Source organism: Dipodomys spectabilis, unplaced genomic scaffold (genome assembly GCF_019054845.1).
Source record: "Dipodomys spectabilis isolate Male_0828 unplaced genomic scaffold, ASM1905484v1 ptg000092l, whole genome shotgun sequence".
NCBI lineage: Eukaryota > Metazoa > Chordata > Mammalia > Rodentia > Heteromyidae > Dipodomys > Dipodomys spectabilis.
The window spans coordinates 5,816,385-5,836,810 of record NW_024870769.1 but is presented as its reverse complement, the minus strand read 5'-3'; the positions used below and the strand labels follow the sequence as shown (position 1 = coordinate 5,836,810).

Genomic DNA, 20,426 nt, shown 5'->3' with positions numbered 1-20,426 from the left:
AGGAAAAAAGATGACTGGTAGGAAGTAAAATAATAGATACTATAGAGATAGGACATAATGGATGGATAGACTAACATAAAAATAAACTTTAAGGGCTGGGAAGGTGGCTCAGTGGTAGAGCACTTGCCTTGCATGCATGAGGCCCTGGGTTCGATTCCTCAGCACCACATAAGCAAAAATAAAAAAGCCGGAAGTGGCGCTGAGGCTCAAATGGTAGAGCGCTAGCCTTGAACTGAAGAGCTGAGGGACAGCACCCAGGCCCAGAGTTCAGGCCCCACGACTGGACCCAAAAAAATAAAAAATAAATAAACTTTAAAACAAACAGTGGTATAAATAATTCTGTGTGTTAGGAGCTGGGAATGTGGCTTGATAGAGTGCTTGCCTTAGCATGCATGAGGCCCTGGGTTCAATTCCTCAGCACCACATACATAGAAAAGGCCAGAAGTGATACTGTGGCCCAAGTGGTAGAGTGCTGGTCTTGAGTTCAAACCTCAGGACTGGCATTAATAATAATAATAATAATAAAAGTAATAACAACAACAACAACTGTGTGTGTCTGTGTGTGTGTGTTTGATCTTTAACCTGGTTCTTGACAAGGCTTCTCAAACCTTGGAATTTCCAGAACTAGGATACCTATGCTTATGTTTATGAGGTAACAGAGTAAGCTCTCAGATAGTTTCAAGAGGTGGGGGGGGGGGGGGGGGGGGCGGGGGGGGGGTAGTCACTGGAAGGAATAAAAGGACACAACATGGTTAGAAGGTTGAAAATGTCAGGACATTCTCCCACTCATCCTGGTGGCCACCTCCAACCTGTAAAGGTGGTGGCTGAATATAGTTAAATCACTTACATAATGCTTTAGCCAAGCTAAATCAATCCATCTCAGGCAAAAATTCTGAAAGGACCAAGCTTAGGTAACTTCCCAGCTAGATGATATACTTGTAAAGAGCAAAAAGGTTCTGCCTCACAACCTTGTCCTATGTACTTCTTCCAATTGGGTGTTTCTTAGTTGTACCAATTATGATAAAACTTCAATAATAACCATGAATGTTTCTCTGGGTTATTCTAACAAAACATTTTATGGGCCGGTCGCCGGTGGCTCACGCCTGTAATCCTAGCTACTCAGGAGGCTGAGATCTGAGGATTGCGGTTCAAAGCCAGCCCAAGCAGGAAACTCCATGAGACTCTTATCTCCAATAAAAAAAAAAAACCCACTAGAAAACCAGAAGTGGCACTGTGGCTCAAGCAGTAGAGTGCTCTCCTTGAGCTGAAGAGCGTAAGGATAGTGCCCAGGCCCAGAGTTCAAGCCTCATGACCAACAAAAAAAAAATTTATGGTAGGTATTGTGAGAACCTTAAATTTGCATTCAGCTGCAAAGTGTAGGCAGCTCACTTGTAGCTGGCAATTCAAGTGGGAACCTTTTACCTGTGGGGACCACACAAACTTGCAGTAGCTGGAATCAGAATTTAATTACAGGACACTGATGTCAGAAAATCGCTGCTGACACACCAAATGAAGATTAAATGAGGTTCTTCTTTATAATAGGCAGAGGAAAAACGTGGAAGATGAGGTGGAGTTGAAAAATAAGGATTTTGCACCACAGTAACCCCATCCAACCTTGAGGTTTATCTTGTACTTTTACCAAGTATAACTATTTCTGGTGATTTGGAAATTCCTGGTTCATTGAGTTAGATATATTTTTGTTGTGTAATTAATTATAGCCAGTCTCATTAGATAAAACTTTGTAAACATTAGTAGGCACCAAGTTCAAATGGAAGACACAAGTTTTCTAAGTTTTAATATTTGATTGAAGGAAAACATCCAAAAAATACTGGACTATGTTTATGATATGCTTTATCTTCACAGATCCTAAAAAGGGATTGGGGATGCACCAAAAGTACTACAAACCACCACTCAGAAACGTGGCACTACAGCATCTTTACATCACAAATGTACTCTGTGGTACTATAAGTCACTTTACAGCTAGCTTCCTACTTCATTTAAAGTTGAAATAGCTCATACATAATTTTTTAAATTAACTAGACTCTTAAATTTCAGCATTATAAAAAGTTGTTAGATATAAAATATTCAAATACCAAACTAGTCATCTTTAACTTAAGCATTCTTTTTATAGGCTAATTTTTTTTTTTTTTAGGTCAGTCACAGGGCCTGAACTCTGGGCCTGAGCTGTTCCTCAGCTCTTCAGCTCAAGGCTAGCGCTCTACCACTTGAGCCACATCGCCATTTCTGGCCTTTTCTGCTTATGTGGTGCTGAGGAATCGAACCCAGGGCCTCATGCATGCAAGGCAAGCACTCCACCACTGAGCCAACTTCCCAGCCCTAGGAGAAATATTTAAAAGCCATTCAACATTGTTTTTCTTACAGTACACTGTTCAATACCTTCTCTCGGGAGAGGTTTTCCAAATATGAAGTCAGATTGTTTATTTCTTTGTCTTTCTCTGCCAACTGAAGCTGAAAGTAAAGAAATTATCATTATTGTTTTGTTTTGTTGTGTTTGTTGGGGAGTGGAGAGTGCAAAACTGGGGTTTGAACTCAGAACCTCCAACTGGTTTGGCTTGTGGGCTGGCTGACAATGATCAAACCTGGGTTTTTTTTTTGCTGATTAATTTGGAAAGTCTCATCTTTTCTGCCCAGTGAGTTTCAAATTGAAATCATCTGGATCTACACATCTTAAGTTGATTATAGTTGTAAACTATTGGTACCAAGCTTGGTTGATTTTTCAAACAGGATTTTTCTATGTAGACCAAGCTGACCTCAAACTCACATTCTCCCTACTTCTACTTCCCCAGTACTGGAATTACAGACATGCAATTACCACTATGCCTAAGTAAATTTTCTCTATTATCTAATTTCTCCTCATACTTCAGATTCATTTTATATTGTTATATCAAAACAATTCACTTACCTACATATCCCAGGCTGACGTCAAACTCAAAATCATCTTGCTTCCACTTCCCAAGTGTTGTAATTACAGGTATATCCTACCATGCGTAATTCAATTTTTTCCATTATCTGTTTTGTCCTTATACTTGAGATTTTATACCATCCTATCAAAGTAATACCTATTGCCAAATCCATGCATTTTCCTCAGTTTTTGGTATTTGGTTTCTAACTTGTCATTATTGACTAATCTCTGTAGTATTAGATTTACTCCTGCTGGGCACTGGTGGTTTATATCCTAACTACTCAGAACATTGAGAACTGAAGATCAAGGTTCAAAGCCAGCCCAAGTAGGAAAGTTCATGATACTCTTATCTCTAATTGAGCACCAAAATGAGCCAGAAGTGGAGCTGTGGCTCAAGGGCTATAGTAGTAGTTAGCCTTGACAAGCAAAAGCTCAAGAACAGTGCCTAAGCTCTAAATTCAAGACCTTGAGTACAAGCCCAAGGACTGAACAACAACAACAAAAATCTTTGGAGCTGGATACCTGTCCAGTCTATCACAAAACAAACTATTCCTTTGGCTTATGTGAAACAGCATTCCCTCTCCTTTTCTTAGAGCTATTACTTCTTCCCAACCACATTCCCCTCCTTTTCTTAGAGCTATTACTTCTTCCCAACCACAAATAGGAGTACTTTACCATGTTTCTTCTCTCTGAAAGTTTTCTTCACATTTCCAACTATCAAACCCATGGAAATAAACCACAGACATTAACTTATGACCATGCTCTTTCCCAAGTTCCAAATTTGCACTTTTAGTTGAGATGTAAAATGTCCCAAGTCTACTTTTTCTAAGTTGGTTTTTATGAATATTTTCTTCTGTAAATAAACTATGCTATGTATTTATAGTTAAACTGATTATAATTCATTTATTAAAAACTGAAAAATCAATATCCATATACATTAGTATTGTGGCTTTAAATGTATGGATGTGATGGCTAATTATAATCTATCTTTTGTGCATATATGAGGAAGCTGTTCTGGGGTTTGAATTCAGGGTCTTGCGCTTACTAGGTAAGCACTGTACCACTAAAGCCATGCTTCCAGCCCAAATTTTATCATTTAATTTTGCTTCTATCTTTTATCTCTTCTTTTTTTGGTGCTGGTACTGGGGCTTGAACTAAGCACCTCATACTCTTGTTTGGCTTTCACTGAAGGTTGACGCTCTACTACTTCACTTGAGCCACATTTCCACTTCTGGGGGGTTTTTTTGGCTGGTAATTTGAAATGAAAGGCTCACAGAGTTGTCTGCCCAGCTGAAGGCTGACGCTCTACTACTTCACTTGAGCCACATTTCCACTTCTTTTTTTTTTTTTTTTTGCTGGTAATTGGAAATGAAAGGCTCACAGAGTTGTCTACCCAGCTGGTTTCAAATCAGGATCCTTGGGTCTCATACACCTAACTGGCTGAGAATTCAGATGTGAGCCACTAAAGCCAGCAAGTTTGCTTGTTGTTAAAGATGAAAAGTGATCATTTCATTATCCCCGTCTTTTTCTAATAAGATTTTCATAAAAATGTTAAATTACCTTGAGATGTTGACATTTTTGAAGTGTAATAAGGTCATAAGCAATTTAAAGAAATTATTCCGTACTTGAGCCAGGTATTGGTGGTGCATGCCTACAATTCTAGCATTTAGAGGTGAGTGGGCTACTGAATCAAGACTGAGTTCAATGCTAACCTAGGCTACATAACCCAAATATTTATTATTAAAATATTAACACTTTAATATTAAAAGTTTGACTAAAAAGAACCTTCAAAATGTACAATAAATGCTGGGCACCAGTGGCTCACACCTTAATCCTTAGCTACTCAAAGGACTGAGATCTGAGGATTGTGATTTGAAGCCAGCCCAAGCAGTAAAGTCCATGAGACAATAACTACCCCAAAAGACATAAGTGGAACTATAGTTCAAGTGGGAGAGCACTAGCCTTGAGCAAAAAAGATTAGGAATAGCACTCAGACCCTGAATTCAAGCTCCAGGACCAATACCAAAAAAGAAGACATATACATTATATTGGTTAAAAAAAAGGTAACATGTCTTTAAAATTATCAGGTACAGCTAAGTATTATGCCTCACGTTTGCAAACAATGGAGAAACTTACTTTATAATTATCCTCTACTTCAGTTAGTTCAAGTTTTACATTTTCAGCAACTTTCACTTGTTCTTTCCATTTCAGCTCCATTACTGCAAGTTCATCAGCATATTTACTGCATTTGGTTTTCTCATCCTAAACAAAATTAGTATAATTACAAAAAGATTTAAAATCCATACAAAACATACATCCATAAAACATACCTAGATACATGCTAAATGTTTATTAGAATATTAATAGTATAAAAATTGACAGGCTGGTAATGTGGCCTACTAGTAAAGTGCTTACCTAGCATGCATGAAGCCCTGGGTTCAATTCCTCGGTACCACATAACCAAAACAAACAAACAAGAAAAGCTGAATGTAGAACTGTGGCTCAAATGGTAGAGTGCTATCTTTGAGCAAAAAGAAAGTCAGGGACAATGCTCAGGCCCTGAGTTCAAGCCCCAGGACTGGCCAAAAAAAAGAAAAGAAAAAAGGAAATGGCCAAACATTTATCGGCTCAAGAATGGATACATCATTCAATAAGTAATAGCGTATTATTCACTTAAAGAAAACAAGGTACAGCAGAGAGCTGGTTGTTCACGCCTATAATCCTATTCAGGAAGATGAGATCTGAGGATTGTATTCAAAGTAGCATGGGCAGGAAAGTCCATGAAATTTGGATCACCAATAAACTACCTCTCTACCCATGCCAAAAAAAAAAGCCAGAAGTGGGGCTGTGGCTCAAGTGGTAGAATACTAGCTTTTAGCATAAAAGTTAAGGGACAGTGCCCAATTCCTGAGTTTAAGATCTAGGACTGGCGCACGCACACACACGTAGATGTATAAATTGATAGGGAAAAATGATACTACATTAATTCAAAATATAACTGAAAATAGCATGTGGCAAAAACCAAATATGTAGCATAATCCTATTTTTTAGTAGTTGTTTTATATAATTACATACAATGTATATGTGTTTACAGAAAAATATAAAACAAATTATATTAGGTGATTAGGAACACTTAAGTACTATGTATCATCACTATTCTTTGTATCTGTAATGTCATAAAGTTTCACAGTAAGTATATATTAATTTTTGCAAAAGGAGGAAATCAAAATAATTTATAATGGCTGCTTTTGCTTTTTGGGGGGGGGGGGGAGTGGGGGAGAGTCCGGTCCTGAGGCCTGAACTCTGGGCCTGGGCGCTGTCCCTCAGCTCTTCAGCTCAAGGCTAGCGCTGTACCACTTGAGCCACAGCGCCACTTCTGGCTTTTTTTTTTTTTTTTGCTTATGTGGTGCTGAGGAATCGAACCCAGGGCCTCATGCATGCAAGGCAAGCACTCTACCACTGAGCCACCTTCCCAGCCCCTGGCTGCTTTTTCTTATAACCCAAACATCATAAAATTACAAATCATGACAAATAGGCTAATTACATTTTGAATTTATTTTTTCATGGTGAAGTTCAAAAATGTACTTAGAGCAATTCAGTGGAGAAAGAAAATATCTTTGAAGTGATCATTCAAGATCAGCTCCATGCCATATACTCTGTATCTCACACCACAGACAAAAGCTAACTCAAGAGGGTTCAAAGACCTAAATGTAAAGCCTTAAAGTGTAGCTCACTGGTATAGCTTTTCCCTAGTGTGTGTGATACGCTCTTTGTCTAGCACCACAAAAAAAAAAAAAACAAAATGAAAATCTCCCAGAAGACATTACATGAGAAAGCTTTATCACTTTAGAATATGTGAAAATATATTCTATTTAGTTTTTTGTTTTTGCCAGTCATGGGGCCTGGGCACTGTCCCTCAGTTCTTCAGCTCAAGGCTAGCACTTTACCACTTGAGCTACAGTGCACTTCCAGCTTTTTCTGCTTATAGTGGTACCGAGGAATCGAACCCAGGGCCTCATGCATGCAAGGCAAGCACTCCACTGAGCTACCTTCCCTGAAAATATATTCTAAAGGGCAAAAATATTTAAGAATTGATATACTATCAAAATTTAATTTTAATTTCCTAAAAACACCATTAAGGAATAAAAAAATCAAGCTACACACAAAAAGAAAATAAGCATATATATTAATTAGAGAAAGGAACTGTCTCTAGAATATACAACAATTATATAATTTTTAAATAGCAAAAGACTTGAACACACACACACACACACACACACACACACATAAAAGAAAGGACTTGACAAGCATAGAAAAAGAAGTTCAGCATCAAGTGGAAATAGAAATTAAAACCATGCTGACATATTCATTACATATTCATTGCACTGACTACAAAACAAAAAATGGTATAATATTACTATGCAAAACAATTTTCTTTAGAACATTCACCTACTACCAAATCAACTAGTTATTTCACTCCCAGATACTAAGACAAACAAAAGCTGTTAGGTCCAATCAACTTGTACAGAAATATTCATAGCAAGTTTATTTGTAACCATCAAAAACAACCCCAAATGCCCATCCACTGGTGAATAAACAAATTATATCAGTCATATAACAGGCTATAATACCAGTAATAAAGAGGAATGAACAATATAAAGAACTTGGAATATTCTCAAAATAATTATGCTGCAAGGGGGAAGGAAAAAAAGAGTGTTTCATTTTATATAATTTTACCAAAGTGAACCTATTACACTGTCAGTACTAATCACCTCTTTTGCAAAAGCTTCTTCCCAAGTAATAAAGAAAAACAGTTCAAAATTCAATTGAAAGATACTATTTTTAAGTACCAAAGATATTTTAAATTACTATAGTAACAGTGAGCTATAAATTTCATTCTGTAGACCTAAAAAAGCATTCTTACCACATGCAAACAAACACAAAAATCTAGTTAAACCAAAGTCACACAAAGTAACTTTCCTCTCTACTATAAATAGTGACTTTCAGGAATGTATGTTATCAAGAAGGCTACAAAACTGAACAGTATGTATGAATAAAGCTTCATGTCTGGGGATTTTGTTTTGTTTTTGAGGCAGTCTTGCTATATAACTTGGGCTAACCTTAAATTCCTCTAATTCAGTTTCTCTACTTCTGAGGTTATAATCTCAATTAACTGTTCTTTATCCAAACAAGGACATTTCACTATGTTAACAGAAAATATTGACTACAGAATCATGATTTTATGCCACAGACTTGTAGCTACAGGGCCCAAAACTCTAAAAGTAAAAGTAGATATAAGTAAAGACAGGAATGGAGAATGGAACATCCCTAGGATACAGTTCAACAGAGGCAACAGTTAGACTAAGACATTGATATTTGATAAACCCACATTCACTTAAGAAGGAGGTAACTGACCTGCAATAGTTGTTTACATTTATTATACTTTTCTGTTTTGTCAGCAATTTCTTTGGTCATTTCACAGACTTGACCCTTTGTTAGCATGTCAAAATCTTTCTCTGCTATAACAAGGTATAAAATTAAGAGTTTGTTAAAAAGTATTTGCCCTTTATATTATCCTGTTCAGAAATACTTAAGAGCTAGTGTACATATATATATATATATTGTTCATATATTAGTATAATATACATTATATATATTACATAGTATTATATGTTATATTTCAAATATGTTATAAAATGTAACAAACGAAATACTGAAAGATCTGTCTCATAAATATCATTTTTACATGACAACTTTTAAATAATTTAGGATGGAACCAAGGCCACATCTAATAATGAAAAAGCCACTGTATTTTATAATTTGCTAAAAATAGTTCCAAAATGTTCAAATATTGTTCTCCTTATATAATTTAATAAAAAGAGTAAGAAACCTATCTTCTTGAGAATATATGTTAAATCATTCTTCTAATACTTCATTATCATTCACAAAGTTTACTGAGTACTCTGCAACATTTCTGGTTAAACATCACTAATTCTAAAATATGAAATTCAACTTTCACTGAAAAAAATGCTCTAAAACTAGAAATATTTTAAACACTATTGTAATACTGAAAATAGCATTTCAGAGTTCAGATTTTCAGAACAGAAACAATCAACCAGTTTAAAAATATAAGCAAATATCCTAACATATAAAAAAACTGAAATCTGAAAACAATTCTGATCCTGAACATTTCAGAAAAGTGAAACTCATGAAGAGGACACAAAAATGGAAGGCCAGAGTCTGTCCTATGGAAACCAAAATTCTTTAATACTTAATGGTCTAGGATATTTATGTTCAAAAAGAGTATAGTATCAATTAGCCCCACACTGAGCAAAGAAATGTGCTTTCTTTAGTACTGGCTTTCCTACTGTCAAATCTCTGATTTATGTAAAAGAGGGTGGTAAAAAAAATCAAGAAAAGGCAAGCTGGGCATTCATGGCTCATGCCTAGCTAGTAATCCTAGCTACTCAGAAGGCTAAGATCTGAGGATCATGGTTCAAAGCCAGCTGGGCAGGAAAGACCGTGCGGTGAGATTCCTATCTCCAATAAAAACCACCAGAAAACTGGAAATGGCGCTGTAGCTCAAGTGGTAGAACGCTGCCTTGAGATGAAGAGCTGAGGGACAGCGCCCAGGCCCAGAGTTCAAGCCCGTGACTGACAAAAAAAGAAAGAAAAGAAAAAAAGGGAAAACCTAGAGTTAATTCAAGTTTTCCTATCAATCACATGGTTTATTATGTTCCTAATTTATACTATAGTATTTGTATAATTAAAAATGTAACTCACCAGCCAACAGGTACACTAATGAAAAAAGTACTCTAATGCTCCCCAAAGCAACCCCCAAAATCAAACCCTAGGGGGCGTGAAAAGGGGGAGAGAAAAAAATGTAAGAACAAATAATAAATATTTGCTCTACAGAATTATAAAATTAAAGGATTACAAATAAAGTTCTTCAAAATTTCATAGATTTAGAGTATAAAGTAAAAATTCAATTTTAGTGTTAGGAAATCTTCAGTGTCATTATATGGGCTACTCAATTAGTAATCAAAGCATCAATATGAACATTAGTTCACACTCATGTTTTGTATGTTCACATTCAAACATATTACTATACTTACACCAGTTTTCCCTTTTTTCCATTCCCTCACAAATAGGATTTTAACAAGCACCCTGATAGTCTCATATGGAAGAGCCAGTGTAAGTTAGCATACTTTCCAACAGCAAAAGTAGACTTTTTACCTGCAGAATGTAGTGGTTGCTTTACATCTGTAGCAGATGAAGATGTGGCTGGGTCGGTGTTTATTGAAGCATCATTCACTTTCTGCTGATTACCAATCTTCTTCATGAAGACAGTATTGTTATTATTGGCCTATTCAAAATGAATTCATTGTAAACAATTGCAAAATCTCCACAAATTTAGTCATAATACTTTCCTTCAGTGAATATGTAAACAATCACAAAAGGGAAGTCTGAAAGTCTGCACAGCTACTGTTTTTTTTGTTGTTGTTGCTGATTTTGTTACTGATTTTTTTTTGTTGCTGTCGGGTTTTGTTTTTTTTTTTTTTTTTGTTGGTTGTGGGTCTTGAACTCTGGACCTGGGTGCTGTCCCTCTTCAGCCCAAGTCTTGCACTCTACCACTTGAGCCACAGAGCCACTTCGGGTTTTCTAGTGGTTTATTGAAGATAAGAGTCTCATGGACTTTCCTGCCCCAGCTGGCTTTGAACCAGGATCCTCAGATCTCAGCCTCCTGTGTAGCTAGGATTACAGGCGTGAGCCACCAACACCCAGCTCCAGCCAAGTTTTTATTGGCTTTTAAAACAACAGTAGGGCTGGGAGCCGGTGGCTCATGCCTTGTGATCCTAGCTACTCAGGAGGCTGAGATCTGAGGATCACAGTGCAAAGCCAGCCCATGCAGGAATGTCTATGAGACTCTTTTATCTCCAATGAACCACCAGAAAACCGAAGTGGTGCTGTGGCTCAAGTGGTAGAGCACTTGCCTTGAACTAAAGAGCTGAGAGTTGAAGACCCACAACTGACCAAAAAAACCATGGCTGGAGGCATAGCTCAAGTGGTAGAGCAACTGCTTAGGAAGTATACTGTCCCAAACTCAAACCCCAGCACTAACAAAACATTAAAAATAAAGTCAAAAGAGTCAAAAGACTAAAGTCACACCTCCATCAATTTAAATGCAAAAGAAAACATTTTCAGTCTGGGAAGGTAGCTTAGTGGCAGAAGGCTTGCGTACGTAGTAGCATGCATGAAACCCTGGGTTCTATTCCTCAGTACCACATACACAGAAAAGGCTGGAAGTGGTGCTGTGGTTCAAGTGGTAGAGTGCTATCCTTGAGCAAATACAGCTCAGAGATAGTGCCCAGGCCCTGAGTTCAGGCCCCATGACTGACAGAGAAAGAGAAAGAAAGAGAGAGAAAGAAAGAGAAAGAGAAAAAGAGGAAGAGAGAAAGGGAGGGGGGCAGGGAAGGTGGCTCAGTGGTGAAGTGCTTGCCTTGCATGCATGAGGCCCTGGGTTCGATTCCTCAGCACCACATAGCAGAAAAAGCTGCAAGTGGCGCTGTGGCTCAAGTGGTAGAGCGCTGGCCTTGAGCTGAAGAGCTGAGGGACAGTGCCCAGGCCCAGAGTTCAGGTCCCACAACAGGCAAAAAAAAAAAAAAGAAACCCATGTGAGAGAAAGGGAGGGGGAGAGGGAGAGGGAGATGGAAAGGTGGAGGGGGAGAGGGAGAGAGGGAGAGGCAGAGGGAGAGGGAGAGGGAGAGGGAGAAAAGGAGAGGGAGGAGGAGGGAGAGAGAGAGAAAGAAAGAGAGAGAAAGAAAAGAAAGGAGAGAGAGAAAACATTTTCTAGTGACAAAGAAGAGGCATTCATAGATATCTCGCAATCTCAAGTTTTCCTTAAATCGGCCACCAAAATCTTTCCATACAACTCATAAATTATGTTGTTCACAAAAGCCTTCCCACTAAACTACATACTCCCTTTGTCTGCTTTGATTAATAGTTAAGACCAGAAAAATAGCATTATGTACCACATATTCTAAGACAATGATGGTCTACTTTCAATTCCAGATTTTAAATGTGTTTTTTCTACACTCCCAAGAGTCCTTCACATATCTCATATCACATATCTCATATTTACATATTATTTAGATCCATAAATATACAAATCCAAATAATTTTCTGTGCTTTACTACAAATCTGCCTACCTATTCTCAAATGAAATACAGAAAACTAAGCTAGCACTGCTTAATTTTTCTTTATCTGCTGGGTATGAATAGAAGAACTCACTAAAGACAATGAAAAAAACAGTGATATCTAAACCATAGAGATGGATCAATGGTGAATCCCAACAAAGACAAATAACTTTATCCTAAGAGATTCAATAATATAGAGAGAGTTTTAAGTGATAAAGATATTAATCAAGAACTTAAGGGCTGGGATGTAGCTCAGTGGCAAAGTACTTGCCTAGCAAGTGCAACATCCTGGGTTCAATCCCCAGTACCAAAAAAGGAAAAAACAAAAGAAAAAAAGAACTTAAAAGGATAATCATCTAAGAAGAGAATGGTTTCTCTTGTTTGTTCTTGCTGAAGCTTGTGCTACATTTACTGGTTCTTCAGTTAGAAAAACAAACAAAACAAAACAAAACAAAAAAAAACCTCCTGATTTGAAAAGAAAAAACAATTGTTATACATCTTGCAGATAGCAAGATAAGCTGGTAAACCAAAACCTGGACAATGAAATGGGGGCAGTGAGCTAGGGAGAGAGGGAGGGAGGGAGGGAGGGAAGGAAGGAAGGAAGGAAGGAAGGAAGGAAGGAAGGAAGGAAGGAAGGAAGGAAGGAAGGAAGGGAGGGAGGGAGGGAGGAAGGGAAGGAAGGAAGGAAGGGAGGGAGGGAGGGAGGGAGGGAGGGGAGGGAGGGAGGGAAGGAGGGGAGGGAGGGAGGGGAGGGAGGGAGGGAGGGAGGGAAGGTAGGTAAGAAGGATAAAAGAATGAGGAAATAAAGAACAGGACACTAGGTGCCACAACTATATAGGAAACAAAAAGGAGACCCATGCAATCAAAAAGCCATTTTCAGGGACTCCAATTTCATGTAACAAGGAAGATGGGAAACGATGTCCAAGATGAGCTGAAGTACTGTCTTCCCCATGGCTTATCTATGGCATGTACTGTCTTGTTCTTTGCTATACTTCCTTTCTAATAAACTTCCCTGTTATCTCTACTATGCTTGTATGTTGCCTGAATTTTTCTCTTGCTGGACAGAAGAACCAAGGTCAACTTGACTGCCCTAAATTTCCCATAATGAATTTTGGTACATTGAGAACCAAGGGATTAAGTGTATCATTTTCTGATTAGTAGTAATAAAAGGTAACATATTTTGGAGCCATGACTCATATGTGGATGGCTGTTTTGAAAGTAACACTATTAAAACAAGGGCTTGAAATCAAAAGACAACTTATTTATAATACTCATATATGTATTATTATATATGTTATTTATAAACAAAAAGTAGATGAGGAAAATTACTATGCAGGTATCCAGTGATACTTACTGACTGATCTGAAAGTCTGTTTATATGTTTCTGGAGCCTCTGGCATTCCTTAAATTTTTCTTTATAATGATCTGCAGCCATTTGAAGACGGAGTTTCAGATCTTCAACTTCTCTTCGTAGTTCATGTTCCAGTGTACCATTTCTCTCCTAAAAAAGAAAAAGAAAAAAAGAGCCCTCACACCTCATAATGTAATAGTAAATCTCAACTTCATTTTCACATTTTTCTTCTGGCTTTTAATTTTTATTGTTTTGGCTACAGAGCCACACTAATTCTCCTAATAAATCCAGCTTTATATTCTTAAACTAAGATTCCTTTAAAAACTAGAGGAAAATAATCTACCTCCTGAGGAGCAATTATTACTCTTGTAAATAACCATAATATCATTTTATATAGCTAGTAAACAAGAAGTTCCAAACAAGGCAATATATACCTGACATCAAACATATTTAATGGAGTTTTTACTAGCCTTAGGAATTGTGCTGACAGAAGTTTTTCTTGAGGCTTAATTTAAAGCCAAAGGGTCATAATGATTAAGCAAAATGAATGGAAAAATGTAAAACTCTGATAAGGAATGTGACCTGACTTGGGACTTCACAGTGGTTTATGGATCAACTGAGTAATTCAAAGGTAACTTTTGTTTTGTTTTGGATGGTCGTGGGGCCTGAACTCTGGGCCTGGGCACTGTTCCTCAGCTCTTCAGCTAAAGGCTAGTACTCTATCACTTGAACTACAGCGCCACTTCTGGCCTTTTCTGCTTATGAGGTGCTCAGGAATCGTACCCACAGCCTCATGCATGCAAGGCAAGCCCTCTACCACTGAGCCCCCTTCCCAGCCTCAAAGGTAACTTATTTTACCTGTTCTTTCTTCACAGCACTTAGTTTAAGTTCTGCTAGTGCATCAGCTAATTGCTTTTTCACTTTCTCATTTTCCAGGCGCGCAGTGTGTAAATCTGCCATTGTTTTATCTCGCACATTTACAGCATCACTAAGTTCTTTAGAAAGAAAGACAACTTCTTGTCGAGTTGCCTGAACCTGTTCCTCTGCTTTGCGAAGTTGCTCCTTTAAAACAAATGCATCTTCCTAAAGAGAAAAGAAAAATATAGCTATAAGTCACTCAAATAAATAAAAAAGCAGCAGAAATTAGCTTTAAAAATATTTTTGATCAGAAGTTTTAAATAATGCTTCTTTTATGTATAAGATGTTATAAAAAACTTAAGACTTTTTTTCATTCACATGTATCTACCCTACAAAGGATAAATTGCCACTAATTTATTCATGAAGAATTGCAGTACAAGACGTTAGATCACACAGCAGAGCTTAAAGTCTTGGCTGAAAGAAGGCTCCAAAATGCAAAGAATGAGATCCTTCCAAACTCTGCAGCTAAAATTAACCCTCATTTTTTGTAATTATCATAAAACAATTTCAAAACTCTTTTTTGTGTATGTGCCAGTCCTGGGGTTTGAACTCAGGGTTTGGGCACTTCACTGAGTTTTTTTGTTCATGGCTAGAGTTCTACCACTTGAGCTACACCTCCACTTCTGACTTTTTGGTGGTCAAGAGTATCACAAACTTTCCTGCCAAGGCTAGCCTTGAATGATAATCCTCCAATCTCAGCCTCCTGAGTAGTTAGGATTAGGCATCAGCCACCAGTGCCTGGCTCAAAATTTTTGGTTTAAAGATTTTTTTTTCACACATACCTATAGTCCTAGTAATTCAGTAGGCTGAGATCTGAGAGTCATGTTTTGAAGACAGCCATGTCACACAAATCCAAAAGACTTCTTATATCCAAATTTCTGGCAAAAGCCAGAAATGAAGTCAAAGCTTAAAGTGATAGTAGCATGCATAAGCAAAAAAAAAAAAAAAAAAGTCAAGCAAGAGTTTGAGGCCCTGAGTTCAAGCCCCAGTTAGTGGCAAAAATTAAAACTGAATAAATAGGGCTAGGAAGGTGGCTCAATGGTAAAGTAATTGCCTCACATGCATGAGGTCCTGGGTTCGATTCTCAGCACCACGTAAGCAGAAAAGGCCAGAAGTGGTGCTGTGGCTCTAGTGGTAGAACACTAGCCTTGAGCTGAAGAGCTGAGGGACAGCACCCAGGCCCAGAGTTCAGGCCCCATGTCCAATAAAAACAAACAAACAAATATCTGACAATCTGAATTGAAACCTCCTTGTACTACTTAAAAGTAATTTTAAAAAATGTTTTTAAAGATTTTTCCATTGTGGTACACAGCTATAATCAACACTACTGAGGAGTCAGAGGTAAGAATATCACAGCCTGAGACCAGCCCTGGACAAAATTTCAGAACTCTATCTTAATGAAAAACAAAATAAAACAAAAAAACTGACCACATTGCTCAAGTAGTAGAGTGTTTGCCTAGAAAACACAAGTTTCCTACTCCCTAACTAAAAAGGGACATCTAGTACAGTATTAATCTACAGTTCTACATTATAAAAACACAAAACAGAATTTACATTAAAAGGTGGGGTTTTTTTGGTATTTATTTTAGGGGGTTTTTTTTTGGTCAGTCATGGGACTTGAACTCTGGGTGCTGTCCCTTAGTTCTTCAGCTCAAAGCAAGCACTCTACTACTTGAGCCACAGTGCCACTTTGGGTTTTCTGGTGGTTAATTGGAGTTAAGAGTCTCACAGACTTTCCTGCTCAGGCTGGCTTTGAACCAGGATTCTCAGATCTCAGCCTCCTGATTCGATAGGATTACAAGTGTGAGCCACCAGCAGCACCCAGCTACATTAAAAGTTTTAAACCCAAAATCCTGTTTTATAACTAGTAAAAGATAGTACTGGTAAAATAAATGTCCTCCCACCAACTGAGTAAAGAACAGGATGTTTAAATGATCTCCAAGTATTATTCAAAGATTTCTTAATAATCAAAAACAGAAAAAGAAAAAGCTTATCTACAATAACAAGCAAATCTAACTTAAAAAAAAAAAAATTACCAGGCGCTGGTAGCTCATGCCTATCATCCTAGTTACTCAGTAGGCTGAGATCTGAGGATTGAGGTTCAAAGCCAGCCCATTCAGGAAATTCCGTTAGACTCTTATCTCCAATAAACCACCAAAAAACTGGAAATGGCACTGTGGCTCAAGTGGTAGAACACTCACCTTGAGCTGAAGAGCTGAGGGACAGTGCTCAGGCCCAGAGTTCAAGCCCTATGATCTACCAAAAAAAAAAAAAAAGATTACCAAACCTAATAAGAATGGAACAAATTAAGCCAGGTACCCAGTAGCTCGTGCCTGCAATCCTAGTTACTCAGGAACGTAAAGACCTTGGTTCAAAGCCAAGCTAGGCAACAAAGTCCCTGAGAATCTATCTCCAAAATAAGTAACAAAAAGCAAGACTGGAAATGCATACCAGTAGCTCACATCTATAATCATACCTACTCAGGAGGCTGAGATCTGAGGATCAAGGTCCAAAGTCTGGCCAGGTAGGCAAGTCCATGAGACTTTTATCTCCAAATAACTGCCAAAAAGCTAGAAGCAGAGCTGTAGCTTAAGCTGCAGAGTACTAGTCTTGAGCACAAAACTCAGAAACAACACCCAGGCACTGAGTTCAAGCTCCAATACTGACACAATTAAAAAATAAAATAAGGGGAGCTGGGAAGGTGGCTCAGTGGTAGAGCACTTGCCTTGCATGCATGAGGCCCTGGGTTCGATTCCTCAGCACCATATAAGCAAAAAGAAAAAAGTTGGAAGTGGCGCTGTGGCTCAGGTGGTAGAGCGCTAGCCTTGAGCTGAAGAACTGAGGGACAGCACCCAGGCCCAGAGTTCAGGCCCCACAACCGGACCCAAAAAATAAAAATAAAATAAGCTAACAAGAGCCCATCTCAATCAAGGTAGGCATGGTGCATACCTGTGATCCCAAATACATGGGAGGCCATACATAAAAGGATCACAGTCTGAGACCAGCTAGGCAAAAACTAGATATCCTAGCTGAAAAGTGAAGCAAGGGCTGGGGGCATGGCTTAAGCAATAGAGTGGCTAAGCAGCAAGCACAAAGTCCTGAATTTAAAATTTAGTACTTCCAACAAAGAAAACAAAAAAAGAATGGCAAAATAACTATTCACTCTTCTGCTCTTTCAACTTTTAGTTTTCAACTTTTTCAAAATAAATAAATGGGTAAACTTTAAAAACAAGTGAAAATGTAATAAAAGCAATCAAATTACACACATTTAATAGAGACGTTTAAAATCTCCATATCCACCAAAGAAAGTACTTACTTTATTTGAGGTTGTAAGCAAGAAAGCCCTTTGCAGATTTTCCTTTTCAGCCAAACACGACTGCAGTCTTCCAACCTCTTCCTTGAAATGAGTAATCATGCTTTCTTTGTTTCCATCTAAATTCTTTAAAGTCTGAACCTCTGACACAAGCTTTGTATTTTCTATTTCTGTATTCTTCAAGTGCACCTGTAACAGCATTTGGAAATTTGGGCTGGGAATATGTCTTAGTGGTAGACCGCTTGCCTAGCATGCATGAAGACCTGGGTTCTATTCCTTAGTACCACATAAACAGAAAATGTCAGAAGTGGCATTGTGGCTCAAGTGGTACAGTACTAGCCTTGAGCAAAAGAAGCTCAGAGACAGTACCCAAGCCCTGTGTTTAAGCCCCAGGACTGGCAAAAAAAAAAGAAAAGAAAAGAATATTCTTTCTAATGCCATAACCTAAGTTAGAGATGAATAGTGGCATTATATTTATGTCTAATAGAAAAAATTTCCCTACTTCAAAACAGTTCTAATTAAAAAAAAAAAAAAAAAAAAAAGAACTGGGTATGCCTGAAAATCCCAGTACCTGAAAGCCTGGAACAGGAAGATCTCAATTTTGAAGCTAACCCGAGCTACATTGCAAGTTCTAGGCTAGTACAGCCTAGCTAGCCTGTACAGTAAGACTTGCCACAGAAAAATAAAAAATGGAAAATGGAAAAGCAACATAAAGTCAAATAACATAAAATAGATTATTCAAATATAAGGACATGGACAGAGTCTGGAAAACTAGAAAGAAAACATTAAAAAGCATCTCAATTCAATTTTTTGCATGTGAAGAGCACTATGTTGTCCTTATGCCTAAATACACATTTGTTGATGAACCAACCCAAATGATTGATTTTTCAATGAGCTTCAGGTGCTGTTGATTTGCTCATAAGAGATAAATCAAATGCAGTACTTGATGTCAAGTACTGGTGTCGATGAGTTCACTAACAAGGGCATCTTGTTCTAAGAGTATGAGAGAACACTAATTACTTCTGTTAGTTTACTTTTTTTTTTTTTTTAGGGGGGGGAATCCGGTCGTGGGACCTGAACTCTGGGCCTGGGCGCTGTCTCTCAGCTCTTCAGCTCAAGGCTAGCACTCTACACTTGAGCCACAGCACCACTTCTGGCTTTTTTCTTTTTGATTATGTGGTGCCGAGGAATCAAACCCAGGGCCTCAAGCATGCAAGGCAAGCGCTCTACCACTAAGCCACCTTCCCTGCCCCTAGTTTACTTTTTAAATGAAGAAAAAGCTGAAGAACTAATTCCAGTTCCTAAGTACAGAATGTTAAGTGATTCTCTGAAACTGCCAGTGGCCAACACCTTTACAATAATCAGTTTTAAAGTCACAAAAGTGGCTTGATATGAAGCTTGAAATTCCTCATCTAGAAAAGCCTATAGGAAATGCCTATTAGCTATTAAATTCTCCCACCTACATCACTGACAATTAAGCTAACTTACTATTCTTCTGCAGGAATGCTTTTCACCTTTTGAAGTCTCAAAAAGTGAAATTCATTTGCACTGGGGATATTTTGTAAAATTAGACTTAAAGATTATTCCAAAGGAAAAACTGTAAAATATGATCACCAGCTGGGCTCTGGTGGCTCAAGCCTGTGTAATCCTAGCTACTCAGGAGGCTGAGATCTGAGGATCACAGTTCAAAGCCAATATGGGGCAGGAAAATCAGAGAGACTCTTATCTCCAATTAACCACCAGAAAACCAGATGTGGCACTGTGGCTCAAGTGGTACAGCGTTCGCTTTGAGCAGCTCAAGAATAGTGCCCAGGCCCAGAGTTCAAGCCCCCCAACCGACCAAAAACAAAAAATCTTAAAAGGTTCAAACACTTAAGTTTTGTAAATCAGATAAGCAAGTCATTATCCTCTTGCCATTAATTACTATAATACAGGAAACTATTACAAGTTAATTCCCTAAAAATTTATAGGGGCAACACATATTGTCACTGTGACTTCTCTTGGATTACATGCCCTGTGGAATATTGAGGTCATTCAAATAGGTAGGGAGAAGCTTCTGCAAGTCAAGTGAATAGATTCCTTATGAAGCAGCTTCCCCAGTTCCAGGCAAGCCTTTAGCTAACCGCATCCTGACTGCAATAATACAAGAGACCAGGAGTTCAGCTAAATTGTTCTCAAATTCCTGGCCCCCAGCTGCACCAGAATAATCTCCTTCAAAAAACAGTAATAGAAAGAATTACCTTATATAGTTCCTTCTCATCCTTTTCTGTCTTCAACTGACCTTCAAGTTGCTCTCTTTCATATTGTGCCTTCCTGAGTTTGTCCTTTAAACTGTTAAGATTAATATGAATGAATACAACTGAAAACTTTCTTAAATCATTAGTTATTTCTTTAAAATCATCAGAAATACCTGTCTAATTCAGTTTCCTTTTCAATTGCTTTATGTGTGACTGACATAATATCTTCTTCAAGCTGGAGTGCTTTAGATGTAGCATCACTGTATCTCTTCTTAAACTCTTCATTTTCCATTTTTAAGCTTTGTGATTCTTCAATAAGACCCTTAGAAACAAGGCATTTTCATAAACATAACCAGTAAATAAAATTCATTTAAAAAAACCTCTCTGTGTTTGGTTTTGTTGTTTAAAGACATAATGGTCTCTCTGTGTTGCCCAGGCTGTGTTGCCCAAACTCCTATGCTCAAGTGATATTCCTGCCTTAGTTTCC

At 37.9% G+C, this 20,426-nt stretch overlaps 1 protein-coding gene across 3 annotated transcripts in view; it reads right to left on the bottom strand.

Annotated features, from left to right (window-relative positions):
* The window catches only part of Tax1bp1 (Tax1 binding protein 1), a 71,452-nt gene that overhangs the window by 15,469 nt on the left and 35,557 nt on the right, over positions 1-20,426 (bottom strand). Inside the window, exons 6-14 of one of the 3 annotated variants that reach the window (XM_042684929.1) lie at positions 20,113-20,261; positions 19,943-20,033; positions 17,706-17,891; positions 14,330-14,554; positions 13,475-13,621; positions 10,160-10,289; positions 8,339-8,442; positions 5,060-5,185; positions 2,398-2,469 (exon numbers count right to left, since the gene is read on the bottom strand). In XM_042684929.1, coding sequence (XP_042540863.1) covers positions 2,398-2,469; positions 5,060-5,185; positions 8,339-8,442; positions 10,160-10,289; positions 13,475-13,621; positions 14,330-14,554; positions 17,706-17,891; positions 19,943-20,033; positions 20,113-20,261 — 1,230 coding nt within the window. The remainder of the gene's footprint in view (positions 1-2,397; positions 2,470-5,059; positions 5,186-8,338; positions 8,443-10,159; positions 10,290-13,474; positions 13,622-14,329; positions 14,555-17,705; positions 17,892-19,942; positions 20,034-20,112; positions 20,262-20,426) is intronic. The other 2 variants (XM_042684928.1, XM_042684930.1) reach the window with 2 other exon arrangements.